This window comes from Corvus brachyrhynchos, unplaced genomic scaffold (assembly GCF_000691975.1).
Source record: "Corvus brachyrhynchos isolate BGI_N302 unplaced genomic scaffold, ASM69197v1 scaffold46, whole genome shotgun sequence".
NCBI lineage: Eukaryota > Metazoa > Chordata > Aves > Passeriformes > Corvidae > Corvus > Corvus brachyrhynchos.
Window position 1 is genome coordinate 296,016 of NW_008238838.1, and position 16,116 is coordinate 312,131.

General features: G+C 40.6%; 1 protein-coding gene across 1 annotated transcript in view; it reads right to left on the reverse strand.

Annotated features, from left to right (window-relative positions):
- BARX2 (BARX homeobox 2) overlaps positions 1-16,110 on the reverse strand; it is a 32,796-nt gene extending 16,686 nt beyond the window's left edge. The window contains exon 1 of the mRNA XM_008636877.2: positions 15,992-16,110. Within this exon, the coding sequence (XP_008635099.1) occupies positions 15,992-16,103 (112 nt within the window). The 5' untranslated portion in view covers positions 16,104-16,110. The remainder of the gene's footprint in view (positions 1-15,991) is intronic.
- Between the last annotated feature and the right edge of the window lie 6 nt (positions 16,111-16,116).

The window sequence follows — 16,116 nt, forward strand, 5'->3', positions numbered from 1 at the left end:
GTGGGAAGTTTAGGGATCCAGATGGAGAACCCTCCCTCAATCTAAAATTTGGAGTCAAAGCTTTGGTTATCACCCACCTCTGGTTTCATCACCCATGGATTCTTCTCTGAGTTCCCTACAGCCCCTGTCACTGGGGAATGTGGTGTTGCTGTGTTCCACAGGGACGCTGGGGCTTCCTAATCTCATTCCAATGCCAGTTATAAAAGTCAATAGGCAAAAAGCAACACAGCCCTTTCTTCCCTTCACACGTGGGCGGGGGTATCATTCCCACCAGCAGAGGAAACAGCTCTGGGCTGATGGGAATATTGTCACATTCTCACCAACTTTACTCTGTCCCATAAAGCACCAAAAGAATGAAGTTCTGTTCACTTAGGTGTAGATTTTGGGGAAACACGACCTCAGGCCCAGTATTTCCACCCCTGGCACTGCCTTAATGTTCAATCTCAGCCAACTGCCTGAACCCTACTGGACTTCTGTTTTCCCCACATGCAAAACAAGGGAGATAACACCAACCCCACCAGTTGTATGGCCTGGAAAGGACTCAGCAGCAGCCATGTGGGGAGGCAGGGTGTTGTTAGCTCCCAGCTCCCTGCAGACATTGCCCATTAATAGATTGCATGAGCGCTGTGCTGAGAACTCTCTTTGTGTCATACGATTATGAAATTCCTTAATGTGCCATTAATATATATGTTAATTTTGAAGCAATGCATGTGTCCTGCTCTTGTGCAAGCAGCAGTGTTTCCACGGGAACTCCTTCAATAACAGCACCGTGTGGCTTTTCCAACAAAAATAGCCTTTTCCAGCTCAACTTTTTTTAAAGTTCTCCTCACCCAAGAAAGACATTCTGCCCAGGATCAGCTGTGGCTGCCAATTTTAACATGATGCTGATCTAAATAACTCTGCAGGGAATATTTTATGTATCTCCCAAATCTCACCACTACCAGACTGATTTGGCACTGCTGGGATGAAGCTCATCTTAGATTTGGCATTTCCACATGCAAACAGACAAAATCTTTACATTGACAGTGTTTGCATTAAGCTCTGAAATAGGGGCTGTATCCCACCTGGAATGTTATTAAGCTGTCCAGAGAATTTAGGCAATTATTGGCATTTACTGCTCTGTGGTGAAAACACCCAACACTGCTGACCCATCACATGAATTGGTTTGCTCTGCTCAGCAATGGTGTGATACTTCTGAGGGAGCTTTTATACTCTTAGAGCCACAAGAGCCTTAATATGAACCATATATGAAAAACGGTTTCAATTTTAAATTTTTTTTTTAAACATCCTGCTCATTTTTTCCTCTCTGTTGAAGTATTGATGCCATGCCCACAGCTGTCCCTGTTTCCATCCCAGGAGGTCTGCTGGGAAGGAGACCCAAGGACTTTCAATTTATGTAGAGCTTTTGAAAGATTTGCTTGGACACTGCAGCCCATTTCGTTGCCTTGAAATAGATCTTCTCCCATTAATTAAAAAGTGCTTTTTAGAGTCTTTTTCCTCCTTTCTTAAAGCCATTCCACAGAAGTTAAAGCCTTGATGTTAGATGGATACAACGTTGAATCCATATGGATATAAAGATATAGTTGGTTAATAAAAAGATGAGTTCTGTGTCTACTCTGTGTATTCCAACCACCACAAACACTCTACCACCACATCCTTCACACGTACAAAATGACAAAGTGGAGGGAAGAGTGCAGTTGAAACTGCAGCAAAATAAGGAACTTATAATCTGATATAAAAATTGGCTCAAATACCTAAAGATTTCAAATTATTTCGGTCCTTTATTAAAAATAAATTAAGAAAACAAAATTTAAGGCATTTGAATAGCTTTCTCCTTCCAAATGCATTAAGTTTCAGAATGACAACACATTCCTACTTGTTTCCAATTCGGAGGGAACAAAGTAAGAATCTTGAAAGGAAAAACAAAAATCCCATATGAAAAAATAATCCTGTAAATTGCCTTCTCACACATTAAAAAGAGGCAAGGAAAAGGCACCATTTAAATTATTTTCTCCTCTCAGTGGGTCACGTTTCATTAACTTGTTGAGAATGAAACACACTCCCACCAGGACGTTAACATCTCATTTCCAGTGCTGCTGGGGTGAGGAGCCTGAATAAAAATAAATGGCTTCTCCAATGAGACACATCATCCATCGCCAGCATGTAAAACACAGTCATTAATCACAGCACAACCTGCTTATTATGGGCATTCAAGCACTGGCAATACAAATGCTTATAAAACAGGGGCTCCTTTCATAATTCCCTGCCCTTGTCTCTCAATAGTTTAGAGGATTAACCCTTTTACAGCGAGGGATGGGCAAACTGGTTTTGCCTAATTCCAAACCAACCTGACATCATGGGTTCAAAAGTTCGACTTGAACTTGAACGTTCTCAGGTGCAGTTTGTGCTGAGGGAGCAAAGAGCTCATGGGGAGATAAGGGAAGGAAGACAGTGAAAGAGCAAATTGAAGAACCCTACAGGGCATAGACAGGGTGTAAAACCCCAGTAAGAACCAAAGGATGGATAAAAATTGGTGATGAAAGAGTTGAAACTCTTGCAAAGTAATAAATACCTATCTTAAAGTGGTTTGTGGAGAAGTCTGTTCCTTCCTACAGAATTCTCTCTGCTGGGAGAAAACAACAGGATTTTATTTGTACTTAATTAATACTCATGAAGAGCACAGTTACACACACACACAATTACACATACACAGTCCCCACTGGCCGTATGACTTTGGGCTTCTCTTGCATTTCTTAGCAAAGAATTTTAAAATACTTGGCACAAATGCGTAATGAAGCACCACTTTTCTCTAAAAAACGGGAAGGATGAGGAATTCAGCTGGCTCCATGTCATACATGAAGTCAAGGACAAAGCCAAGTAGGGATGGCCCAAGCACCAAGCGCTGCCTGCAAAGCTCTCAGCTCTTCTCTGGGCTCTGCAAAACCCAGCTCCACTCAGACATCCCTGCTCCCAACACGGTGTGTCCCAAGCTGCCAGATAAATGAATGCTCAGCAGAAAATGGTAATTTATTTGCAGTCTGATGCAATTCCTTTTCTTTTTCTACACACCCAAAACTTCTATTGACTTCAAGGAGAAAATAAGTGAGGACAGGAGGAAAATCAAGAGGTACTGAGAAAAGCAATGTTTGGACATCATATGCAGCAGGCAAAAATACCTAAGCCTCACTATTTACTGATAGTTGTAACAAGTGAGACACCTGAATGAAGAAAATTCTTATGGAGAAAATCTAGATGAGGTGTGTATTTGAATTTTCTCCTGAGGTGTAAACTGGCCCCAGGTTAACCAGAGCTGGTAATTTGTCAAACACTTCAGTTTGTCATCAACTGGACAAGTATTTCCAATGTTAGTATCAATTACTGGAGGCAAATGACCCATGATTGACTTTGGGGAAAACAAACATTTTGAGAAGACAAATTAATAGTCCATCACATTTCAAATTACACCAAAGCTACACACCAGGTACTGGAAATGAACACTTAACTTTCTTCTGGGTGGATTTTTCAGTTAATTAACATTACAGCAATGGCTGGTGGCAGCAATTCCATTATAATTTACTCCATATGTAAGAAATACTCAGTAAATACTTCATAGGCATGAGTGGTTCAGAGTAAAGTGGGATATGTCCCAGCAAATCATCAGCAAGGAGTTAAAATCAAAAAATATCCTGAGTTAAAAGGGACTCAAAAGGATCATCAAATTCAACTCCTGGCCCTGCACAGGGCAACCCTCAAAATCACACCTGAAATACTCAGAAATTCAGCATTGGCTCTACTTCCTAGAAGTAGAAGAAATATCAGGAGTTTTCCCAAGGTATTTCTTCTAAAGGAAGGGTTTTCTTCGACCAAAATCACCAACGAGACACTGTGATGAATGAAAGGGTTCTTATTATCCTTCATTGCCAGAAGGATTTTCTATCCTGTAATTTACTACAGGAAAGCACCAGTTTTATTTTGTGGGTGGAAGCTCAGAGATAAAAACCACCAGCAGGTAAGAACTTTATTGCTGGGTTTGCTTTTTCAAAGGCACCCCCAAAGCTGAGCTCAGTCGTGAGTTAATGAGTCAAACCCCCACGCCAAGGCTGTCCTGAGCAGTGTCTGTGAGGAGGGAACAGCAATGCTCAGGTTTTGAAAAGCTGCCAACTGATTTTAATGCATTTTTACAAGTTTTATCATGACTAATTGTGCTAATATTGAAAAGGGAGAAATAAGGCCTGGATCACAGAAATCAGCCTTTTCAAACATATTAAAGCCACAGAGTCACCAATTGCTACGAAAGTGTCTTGTTGCTCTCATGGTAGTGGTTTTGCTCAGTGACAGGGAAGAAAAGGGACAATATTTTTCCTTGGGTGAGTATGTGCCACAGAAGTCCTGTACTAACATTTATCACAGTTCTGTCCCTTTTCCTGATTAAAGCTGTTGGATAGGTATAATTTTTCCCCTTCTCCGAAGGCCAGATTTCTCTTTCATAGTTGCCAGCTCTGCAGAATGTGACAGTGGAAGCTATTAATTGATCCTGCTATTAAGAGAAAACATGGAAAACAGAAAGGCAAAAACAATTACAAAAACTGTGACAGCACAAAAGAAAAGGAAATGATTTGCCAAACTGAGTTTTCCAGACCAAAACCCAGTCCATGGAGCCAGGTACACAGCAATAAGACACTCCCGCACTCCTGTGCCAGCCGGGCATGCAGTCAAATCCATCTTTTCCATTTCCACACGTGTCCAGCACCTCCATCCTGCACAAAGAACCTCACAGAGCCAAAGTGATGTCATGCCGTTAAAAGCAGGATCAGGCCCTATCTTTCATTTTCGCACCACTGCTACAAAGACAGAAGCCAAGCCAGACCAATCCCACACCTGCAGAAGCGCTCTCAGCACTTGGCATGGACTGGGAGATCATCTGTGCAGAGATGAATTTAGTTCACCCACGGAATGATCCCAGCGAGCAGACATTCCCTGCTGTCTGCACAGCTTGCCATAACCCAAGGTTTTGATGGGATGGCACTTGGGATGTGGAGCTCTGACCTCCCAAGACAGTCAGACAAATGCAAGCCAGGAAAACCCTACATCTGCGACTTGGAGGTGCTCCCTGGCTCTGCTGGAGAGTGGACAGGAAGGAAAAATTTTGAGGACAGAACGAAAAGAATCAATCCAGAATGTATTAAAAATACATAAATTGTCTTAAAGGAAGCCTGTGAATCACAATTTAAAAGACAATAATGATTTAAAAGATAACCTGCCCAATTTTGTGAAAACACCACCATACTTGAATGTATTTATAAATCCACCTTTTTATCATGTAGATTATTTCTTTTTAAATAATATGTTGGATGCTGTACTTTGTTCAGCTGGGAAACAGATGAATACCCATAAGCATTCCAGCTCTGGGATTAGCTCATGAAAAAGTTTCATTAATTTATGAGCTGATACTTACACAAGTAAGCTCTCTAAATCTTGACAATTAGATGAAACAGCAGTGGGATTTCTACAATCTCCTTTCAGTCATCTTTGCTGCCTCTTCTGATGCAATCACTTCAGCAGCGAGTCTGTGATGGGCAAATTCATCTACAGTATCAATGGCTGTGACATCTCTTCACAACAGACCAGTGCTCTGGGGATTAGGCACCAGCCAAAGAGGTCTCTGTTGCAGCCACAAGAAAAAGGGCTTTCAGTAGGGCTGTACAAATAAAATAAAATCAGTCGGGATTTCATCAATGCTTTTGTTTTAATGCAATTTAAGTGCTGAACTACCTTACAGTGATGAGCTTTAAAATGTTTACAGTTAAGGCATAATTGAATTTGACTCATTTTGGCCCTGATCCAGCTACAATTTAATTGACTTCAGTGGGAGTTGGACTGGGCTCTAAGTAATTTTAACTAAAATAATCCATCAATTGTTCCTCACCCACTTCATCAAACTCCTTCCTATCATTTATGATTGCTTTGTAATTTATTGCAACAAGGTGAAACCAACCCTTTTAACTTCTGGCACAGCTTCCTAACCCTCAGTGGCGAATTTCACCATATGCAGCCACCTAAACCAGACCTGCTTGAGGAAAGCCATGAGCACAACACAGCTGAGCCCCAAACTGCCTGGTACTATGCACAGAAACCTCCAAATATCAGCTCCTCCACAGCTTAGTCACCACAGGAACAAAATGAACTGTTAGCAAAGCTGTCAAGAGGAGGCTTGGAACAAAACAGGCAGAAGGTGAAATGAAATGTGTTCACAAACACTTGCTAATTTTTTTTGGCCGAAAAAACCCCCCATTTGCTTCAGACTTCTCACCATTTTATTGTATCAATGATTATGTTACTGGTTTCTATTTCAGGGGGCCTTTTCATATTTTTCCTCGTTGAGCCACAGGAATAAACACCACCCAGAGCACTCGGCCTTCCATAAGGCATATCATGTTATGTGCGACATGCAAGGAGATGTTTTCCGTAATAAAGTACCACCACTGCTAATTTTATTTCAAAGATGACAGGTTAATCTGTCATAGAATACCCTGTTTAAGTAACCACAAACATATCACGCACATTTCTCTGTCTTCTAAAAGAAAAGGACGTGTTTTTATTAAAGCTTCAATCCTTCTGTGCTTACACAACAGAGCTCTGGTTTTTAATGAATCAACGTAGGCAGCTCTACACTGGATGTAGCAATAGGCACCTGCACACTCAAAGGTACAGGAACTTGTTGCTCCAACATTAGTTCTCAAGATGTCTATTAAAATTTAATTCAAATGAAATTCAACCCTGTAAGCTGAAATCCCAGTTTGAAAAAAACCCAAAAATTTGCACTGGCAGGAAAAGTAGCCTTTAACTGCTCTGTGACTTGCAAAATAATCATTAAAAGAAATATTCAAAGGCAAATGGTGGCCAAGTGTTTAAAACTGACTTAGTGACTGCATGGAAAACTCTCTTATTCTGATGAAAATCCAAAAACTGAGTAGTCAGGTTATCCAAAATACAGGGCAAATATAAATACTTCCAATTCAATCCCTTCTCTGCATGAGTAATCCTGCTGTAGTCAGACAGCGAGCTACATGAATAGAAACCACTGGCATGTCAAAGAATTTACAAGATAAGACCTGAACATACACATCCAAACACATTTTAAGGTCGCTGGAAGGTTGTTGCTTGGAGAAAAAGACCATATATTCGTAAATTTTCTGTCAACACATCTCCAAAGGGAATTGTAATTTTGTTGTATAGGAAGTTCTGGAAAACTGCTTTTTTTCCTCTCACTCAAAAAAAAAAAAAAAAAAAAAAAGGGGGGATTTTTTAAAACAGAAAATGAAAAACAAAGCAGATTTATCTGTTAAGGTTCTTTCAGGCTCTGTGTTTTAGACAGAGCTTAAATATTCTGGATGTGCTGCCTGCAGTCCAAAGATTTTGAATATCAGTGCTGGGGTCCATGTTTGGGAAGATGGGGATCTTTTTTTGAAAGATTGTTCTTTACCCTTCTCTGTAGTCACTTAAATGGATCTCAGCTGTTCCCAAACACCTGAAATACCTGCAGCTGGTAACAGGGTGTTGTTCTGAGCTGTGTTCTGGCCAAGAATGGGTCAAAATGTAAAGGTGCGTTAGAGGAAAAGGGAAAATACTGGAAAATGGAAAATATTAAGTATTCCTGTGTCAGCCAAGTCCTAATACCAAATCTCTGTATTTTTAAAGATGTCATTAAAATGTAGCTTTGGGAATTCTGGGATAGAAACCTCTCAGCTAAATTCTCCCACAATTCTGGGAACCCAAGAAATAATGGATAACATCAGACTTGCACTGCTCAGCTGCCATTAGCTTGTCACTGTGATCCTATTCTATTACAGACTTCACACAAATACAACTGAGATCACAAAATACATCCCAAATTTTCCAAGGAACTGTTATTTCCTAGCAAGTGAAGCTCTTGTTTACATGTCCTGGGTTCTGCAATCCAGCTGGAGCAATTCTTACATAGAAATGACTGAAAATGTTTGGTTGTAACTTTCTCTCCTTGAAAAAGAAAAATAAACAAAATTTTGCAATACTGAAAGCAACTTCATTGCTTTGCCAAATGTCTATTAAAAGGAAAGTGCTATAAAGTTTTACTTTAGCCTTTAGAAGATAAGTTTTCAGTATTTTATTCCTGATTGAGTATTTTCTCTGATCTTACACATACACACACTTTTTAAACTTCTCCCTTGTCAAGCTTAATTTATAACATTTTGGTTTGCTCTGAACTGAAAAGGACACATAATGATTATTTTTTCAATCTACCAACAATCCAAACCACCAATTTTTCTGACTTCTCCTATTTTCACTTGGATGTGATGAGATTTTGTACATGGCCTGCAAATGCAAACCCAGGTTTCCAGTGGCTCCAAGCAGGGCCGCAGTCACGTCTAACATTGGACAAGTTACCAAGGGCTGAGCAGAAGAAACAGATCAGCAGAATCAAGCAATTAAATCATCTGAGCAACGAGAGCAGAGCCTTTCTCAAACCCAGCAGTGGATTTAGAAACAACTCAAGCCACTGTCTGAGCAAGCGCCTCCAGAGCTCGGTTCCTGATGTGAAGATCAATTCCAGCTCTGCCATCCATTGTGCGCATTCCACGCAAACCTTCCTTCCTCAGAGGCCTCCACCGAGGGCATGGAAGTAGCTTTGAGCTGGAAAGGCACAGATTTTGTTCCATCACCCAAACCTGCTCCACTCCTATCAGCAGAAAATCCTTCCTGAAGGTGGATCAACGCTCCCATCCACACGCTACAGGGCTGTGATGCAGGGAGCTGTCTGTCCCCATGCTCAGATGGGAAATAAATGGACTGCTCAGCACAAGGAAACAGCAGAAGAACCACAAAGTCTCCTTAGTTACTGCCCTGCTCTGCTCCCTGAGCCTGGTGGGATGATAGGAGCTCTACACAACACATCAGCTCCAAACACTCTCCATTCCTTTTCCTCACCTTCCCCAGCGAGGATTTTTGCCTTTGTTCATGCCCAGCTTGTACTGAAGGCAGCAGTGCTGGGGGTCATTGAGTCTACAGGGTGAGATGGTCTTTTCCAGCATTTTAGAGCAGCAAGTTAAAGAAAAGTCCTCAAAATAATAATGGCACTAGGTCTGCACTGCACAGTCTCCATGAGCAGTGGCCAAATGGAGGACAATTCTTATGGAAGTGCTGCATTTAAACCTAAATCACTGAGCAGATGGATTTAAACTGTGCTTCCAGTGCCAGCTTTGAAGCTTTAGAAAATGAGGCGTAGGTGTCAATTTTCCCAGTGGAATCCCACATTCATTAATGCCTCCCATTATAGCATTCCTCCACAATGCTTATTCATGCCCAACCACAACCACAATGCTGATTACTTGCCACAGTAGGTTTTATTGCAATCACTGGGGTGTGATCTTCTGGTTTGTTCACTGTAGTTTTGCCTTTCATTAATTCCTTTTATTCACTATTAACAGTACTGAGATAAGACAGCAAAAGTAAGTCTTTATTACAGATATTTTAATATCTAGCACTGAAATTTCTTTAGAGCCAGATTTGTCTGCTAAGTCCAAGTGAGATCTGCTTTCAAATCCAGATTCAAATCTGAGTTTCCTTCTGAAATGCCATGTCTAGTACTGGATATAATCCAGCAAAGAAAATTAACAGGCACTTCTCCAAGTATCTATTTATCATCACCCAGCCCGTTATTATCCCCCATATGCCATTTTTGGGCATTTCTGAACTAGGTTTTCTACTAAAGACATCAAAACACGGCCACCCTGAAAAACACTAAGCTCTTTAAAATTAACTGTTGTGCCCAATCTACAGCAGTTACAGAGGAATCCACTTTCAGTCCATAGGTTTGTTTTATTTACCTCGGTTGATAAAGTGCTCCTCGTCCACAGACAGGCTTTTCCTTGTAGGGCTAAAATGGACAGAGAGTTATGGAGAATTTGAGAAAACTCAGATTTTTCCCAATGTTGCAGCTGAATAAATCCCACTACAGGAGCAGGGACACAGTCCTGACAGCAAATCCTGACTTTTCTGGGTTTTCAGAGAAATGCTCAGAGACAGCAGTGTAACTGTGACTGCACCTTCTGCCATCTCTAGGCAGAAATGTTGTCTCTGAACTATCTTATATCTATTAAAAATACTCAGTAGCTTCACTAATACTGGATCAAAGACATCTACAGAGGAAGCACTTTGTATTTCTCGGGATTAATAAAATTCCTTTCTGGTTTTGCCTTTACTTCTTGCTACTCACCTATAGAATTCTATTGATCTTTGTAAGCTAAACCAAATAAATACAGGCAGTTTTCAAAGTATCTTTTTTTTCTTCATATGTTTGCACAAATAATCAGCAAAAATCCCAAACAGCCTTGCAGCAATGCAGATTTCTACATGGAGACAGTTTCAGCTTTGCAATTTAGGTTGGCACCTATTGTATAAACACACAGATTCATTTTGGCCTGCTTTCCTCAACGTTTTGGGATACAGGTGTTTCACGGACTCGGGAGCTATTTAAGACATGTAGATCTCCTGAGCAATCACTTCACACAGCACAAGAGCAAAACCCTTTCCAAGGCCTTGTGCCATTGCCTGGGATGCCGTTGCATTCCCGGCGGTGTCCTGGGGATGACGATCCAAACCCAGCTTCAGGCGCCCGGCGCGGGGAACGCGGGACACACTCAGGTCCGAGGGAGTCTGGCGGAAGGTGCACCCACCACTGCACATCAGCTTTATTCAATGGGATTTATCCAGCTGTCATGTTTCAGACTGGAAACATGATGAATGGATGCCATCTCATTTTTCCCTGTGCTGGAACACACGCACTATGTGGATTCCCTTTTCCTTTCCCAAGCGTGCTGCCTTCCCCCAGGAATTCCCCCAGGAATTGTAACAATATCTGTTCAATTTAAAGGAAAAGGTTCAGCAAGTATTTGAGCAAAAGAAATGGCTTCTACACCAATATTCAGTAATGTCCCACAGCAAAATCAAGCCTTGCCATCAAGCCATATCAAGACCTTTTGGAAGAGAATCAGAAGGAATCTTGTTGTGAGGTCTCGCATAAAAACTGAGCTATTTTAAGTCACAAAAAAATCTACTTTCTCACCATGGTTTCCTAAAAAGGCTGAGGAGACTGGGTGAGGACCAGAAGGACCAAAGCTCACACTTTATCTCCCAAGTAATGATTCTCCAAAGGCCCCAGCGGCTGCAAGTACCACTGAGTTTAATCCAGAAAATATCATTTTATATGAGGAAAATGACAGCTCAAAATTTCATCCTAAGATAAAACAACAGAAGACAGACATGGAACTGGAAGAGAAGAATACAAGATCTGAGCAATTCTATACTAAACACTTGCCTACATTAAAATCCCAATCACACAAATCTTGAACGTCTTGAACTCAAAAAAAAAACCCCAACAAAACCAAACAAACCAAAAAATCCAATCACCAAACCAAAAATCCCAATAATAATTTCAAGGGAGCAAATAATAATAATTATTGATGGTCATTAAAGGAAACTTTTTGCACAGACCAGCAAGCACAGTAGTAAATTTTCTAAAAAACCAAAAAAACCAAGTGGACAAACTTAAGTTCACTTCCCGAAGTTGCAGCGCTTTTAAATGTACATAGAGCAGTAGAATCCTCTTCAGCACAACTCCCCTAAAACATAGGTAAATATTTTATGTCTCAGCAGACAATTGTCTCAGGAACAAGCAAGGCCACACTGATCCCACGTATATATTTGCCTTGCAAGGTGTTCTGGTATAGCAATTAAAGAGAAATCAGCCCTACCTGAGATATGGACTAGTAAAAAACCTTGGCGTAGAATAGACATAAATTACTCTGCTGCTCATTAGGATTTAAATTATAAATCACTAAGACACATTCAAATTTGAGGTTTTTTTATAAGTTCTGGAATAGGGCCTGGTACAAATGAATACATGGCACAGACAATTAACAATTTGTATTACCGACTTTGCTGAAATAACTGAACTCTGCAAGTGAAGGCGATGTGATTCTTTTTAATCCAGCCATCTCAGTTCATTTGGAGAGTTTAAAAAGGCCATCCAAGACCAGTATTATTGATTATTAATACACAATGTCACAAATTCCACTAAGACCAGGGATGGCACACAGCTCCCCTCCACACCCCAGCCTGGTTTTCATTTTCAAACTATTTTAGTTCCTGTGATAAATAAGAAACTTTTCTAATTTGACCTTGTAACATCGCACACTGACAGTGTCCTTTGATTCTTTATCATGCCCAACGCTACCAATAAGGCAACAGGATTTTAAATCTATCGCTAAAGCAAGATAATGAAAAATACAGGAAACAAACTAGAATAGGAATAGGCTCGCCTACAAATATTTTTAATTGAAAAATGATATAAAGGCAACTTGAAAAATGATTCCTATAGGACTCTGCTAGGTCAAAAAGCAGCTGTCAGCAATCACTGTAACAAACCAAGCGTATGAACACTGTATCGTTACTTCTACAAATTAATTAACTGTGACATAATATGAAAAGCCAATAAAAATATAAATATCATGAAACAAGGTAAATAGTATTTTCACTCAGCCATCACAGCCCAAAAAATCATAAATCAAAGTGGCATTAATCACCATCAGAAAATATTTCTAGTTTTTTTTAATTTTAATCATAATGGCTCTGAACCCAGACTAGCATTTCATTATAGATTTGGTATTCAAGGTTCAGCCTTGTTTTTTTGGCTCAAGAAACACCACAATACATGTTCATACACCAAACTTTAAACTAATGATGGAACCTTTTCACAGGCAATTGCAGTTTTCTTTCTAAAAACCAAAACTGGGTTGGGGCTTATTCCAAGCTCTCTTCAATAGGAATCTCCCCGGCGACGTTGGTGAGCTTTGCACGAGACCTCACAAACGCTACTCACAAATAAAACGTCAATCTTCGACCCCAAGATGCACCAGAAAAGTCTCAAATGCTTCTTCCACCTCCTTCTGCCTCTACTTGACAAATCTGTTTTGTTCCAATTCAGCTGCACCCAGTTAAATATTCAGCAATTCATCACAGCCAAAAGAAAAACTCTTTTCTATCGGGTTACCAAAGTTTTCTGATCTCTCTTCACTTAACCAGGGATGTTGTTGAACACACATGCTGCACACGTACAATGTCTTATGTCTTTCAGCTCCAAATAAATTATAAAGGCATATCAGTCTTCTCTGACTTCACCCAAGATGAAAGAAATATTAACTCTTTAGCCCATGAAAACGCCTACAAACCCTGACTCCTGCCTTGAGAAAAAGCCACGGAGAAGATGTTCAGCTGGAGTAACTCATTACTCATAGCTGTTTCAAATGCTCCCAAGTCCCAGCTACGATGGTACAGTAACAAATCTCTGTGGTTTAGGTTAAGATTCATTTTCTTAGATCATGAAGAGACTAAGTGCTCACTCCCTTCCTGATTAACTCTGGAGGCAAAGGAAATTCAGGCAGTAAGTTAAGTGCAATACAGTATTTCTATAGTGCTTTATTTCTGCAGCCTTTAGTCCCCAAGTAGCTTGGGAGGGGGTTTTTTGTTTATTTTCACTCTGTGGGTCTTTGTGGGTTTGGTTTTTTATTTTAGTTACAGATTTATATTTTGTACTTTTCAAATTCTTTCACATTCAGGTATCTTTTGTGGTATTATCCATTTCTTAGCCAATATTTTCCTTTCATAAAAAAACCATTCCCATTGCCTAATACTTGTAAGACTTTTAATTGTGCCTATACACCTTAGAATCTGACAGTTTGGAAGTGTGGACTTTGGTAGCAGGTTTCCTCTATGATTTTAATCCCACAAGCAAATCTCTCTCTGTACTTCACTTCACAAGCACTGCAATTCCATAGAGCTTAGTCCATTAGAAGCAGATATTCACAATCCAGCCTGACACAGGGACAGGCCAGAGCTTGGGCTAGAAACACAACCTTGAGGGTGAATTCATTCAAGATCCCAAGCACAACGAGAAAATAAGGCTTTAACTGAAGAGTAACCACAAGAGACTCACTGGCATCACTCTGACTCCACTGCTGAATCATACGAGGATTATTAGTGATTATTTACTGAATATATATTACTCTTGCAGAGACAATGCTTGCTATATTTGATGAAGAACTATGTATCTAAAAAATTTCTCTCCTTTTTTCCCCATGGTGGGTGGTGAGTGTCAAACCAGCTGCTGGGGAGTGCCTCACCCATCCAAAATCCCAAGGATCTATTAGGTGACATTCAGACTGTATTATTTTATGCCGAGGTAGTTGTACATGCTTCTGGACATTGATAATATCCAGGTTAATATTCCTTTTGGGTGCTAAAGGGACTTTCTTTTCTAATTCATCCTCTTTCTTTACAGAAAGAGAGAAAAGCATCTTTCCTTGCCCACATGGATTGAGGTCTGCAGGCACAATCGGGCACTCTGTGCGTCACTGCCACACACCAAACCCCTTCAGCACGTTCTGGCCAAGCACTGAATTTCACTACGCAGTAGCGAGAGATCAGCTCTCAAAAATTCCCTTGTCAGCAATATCTTGATTAACAACTGGTTCTTTTATAAAATATGTCAGCAATTAGTTAGGGAAGGCAAGGGACGTCACGCAGAGATCGGCTGGAAGAAATACATGTTGGTGGAGGATCACACTGCTCACGCAATTTCTTTCCAAAAGCTGGTCATCATGGGTCTTAATTCTGATCCAGCCTCCTAATCCCTTCTGGATCTCTAATAACTGGTATTTACAATATAAATATTGAGATTGAAGGAAGATTTATGCTTGGACCAAGGATTTACTCTACTTCTCAAACTCTTAGGGTACCCTAACAGCAAGTTTTCTATCAGCACAGCTCTGCTAAGAGCTGAAAAGATCCTTCTTATGTATATTTAGCAATAAAAGACCACAAACCAAACCAACAAACCTGAGCCAAAGTACAGGCCTTGAGTTTTTAAACACAACCTAATACAAAGGCAAAATGAACTTTTTCCAGCAAAGAGAAAGAAGAAAAATAGAATTCTGTGACCTTGAAATAGATATTATTTTTATTGGTAATTAGTCCTTTACAAATATTTTTCAGTATCTAAGATTTTTTGAAGAATGTATTTTTAAGTTGCAGTTTCATCGTCTCATTTCTCTTGACACGCTATGTGTCACCACTGGAAGGGTGGCCTTATGGGAAGAACAGAAATCTGGAAAACTGCCTGCTTCACCAGAAAGAGGGATTTTTAAAAATATTTTTTAAAATCTGGAATGTATTCTAAGAATACTATTTTTATTTTTAATGTGGATTTTTAAACACGCACACTAGACCAGTCTGCTTGTGAAATTTTATAATGCCCATGGTCAAGACGCAATCGCTCATCGTGTTGCCTGTGCAGGGCAGAGCCGCTTGTGTGTATTTATTTGTGGTGTTTGCAAAATCTTTACAAGTATTTTCCCATCTTTGCTGTTAGAAATAACCTACATTCTTTCAAAGGAAATGAGAATTTAGGGTAGCAAAACTGTGCCTCTATAGATTTTTTTCTTCCTTTCACAATATTTCTATTAATTTCTTTGTACTTACTCAGACGTAATGAAAAAACTACCAGAGGTTTCAATGAGCATAAGATGAAGGACGATTTCTACAAGACCTGGACTCCTGTAGAGCTCCTGAACTCGTGATCATTAGCACTGGGTATGTATTGGCTCCAGTGAACACCCCGACGAGGATTAGGCTGAACCCCACCACGGCACACTGATAGTAACTAAAAACTGATAGTAACTAACCGATAGCTGTTAGTTACCGATAGTAAGTAACAACGATCCCTGCGCTGGCAAACTCAGGGAGTGGGAGCAATCCCTCCCGTGGGGATGGGGTGTGAAGCCGGGCTTCGCTCAGGCAGGGTTCGGGGGAATGCATGAGATGCAGGAGCAGCTCGCCCGAGCCCCCCGATTCCGCGCCCGCCGCATCCTCGCTGCGGCATCGCCGGGGTCGCGCTTACCGGCGCAGGAGTGCAGCGGCTTGGGCCGGACCAGGAGCGACGGGCAGACGGAGTACAGGGAAAGTTTCTCGAAGTAGTCGCAGGTCTCCTTGGAGAGGATCTCGTCGATCATGAAGGTCTTGTAG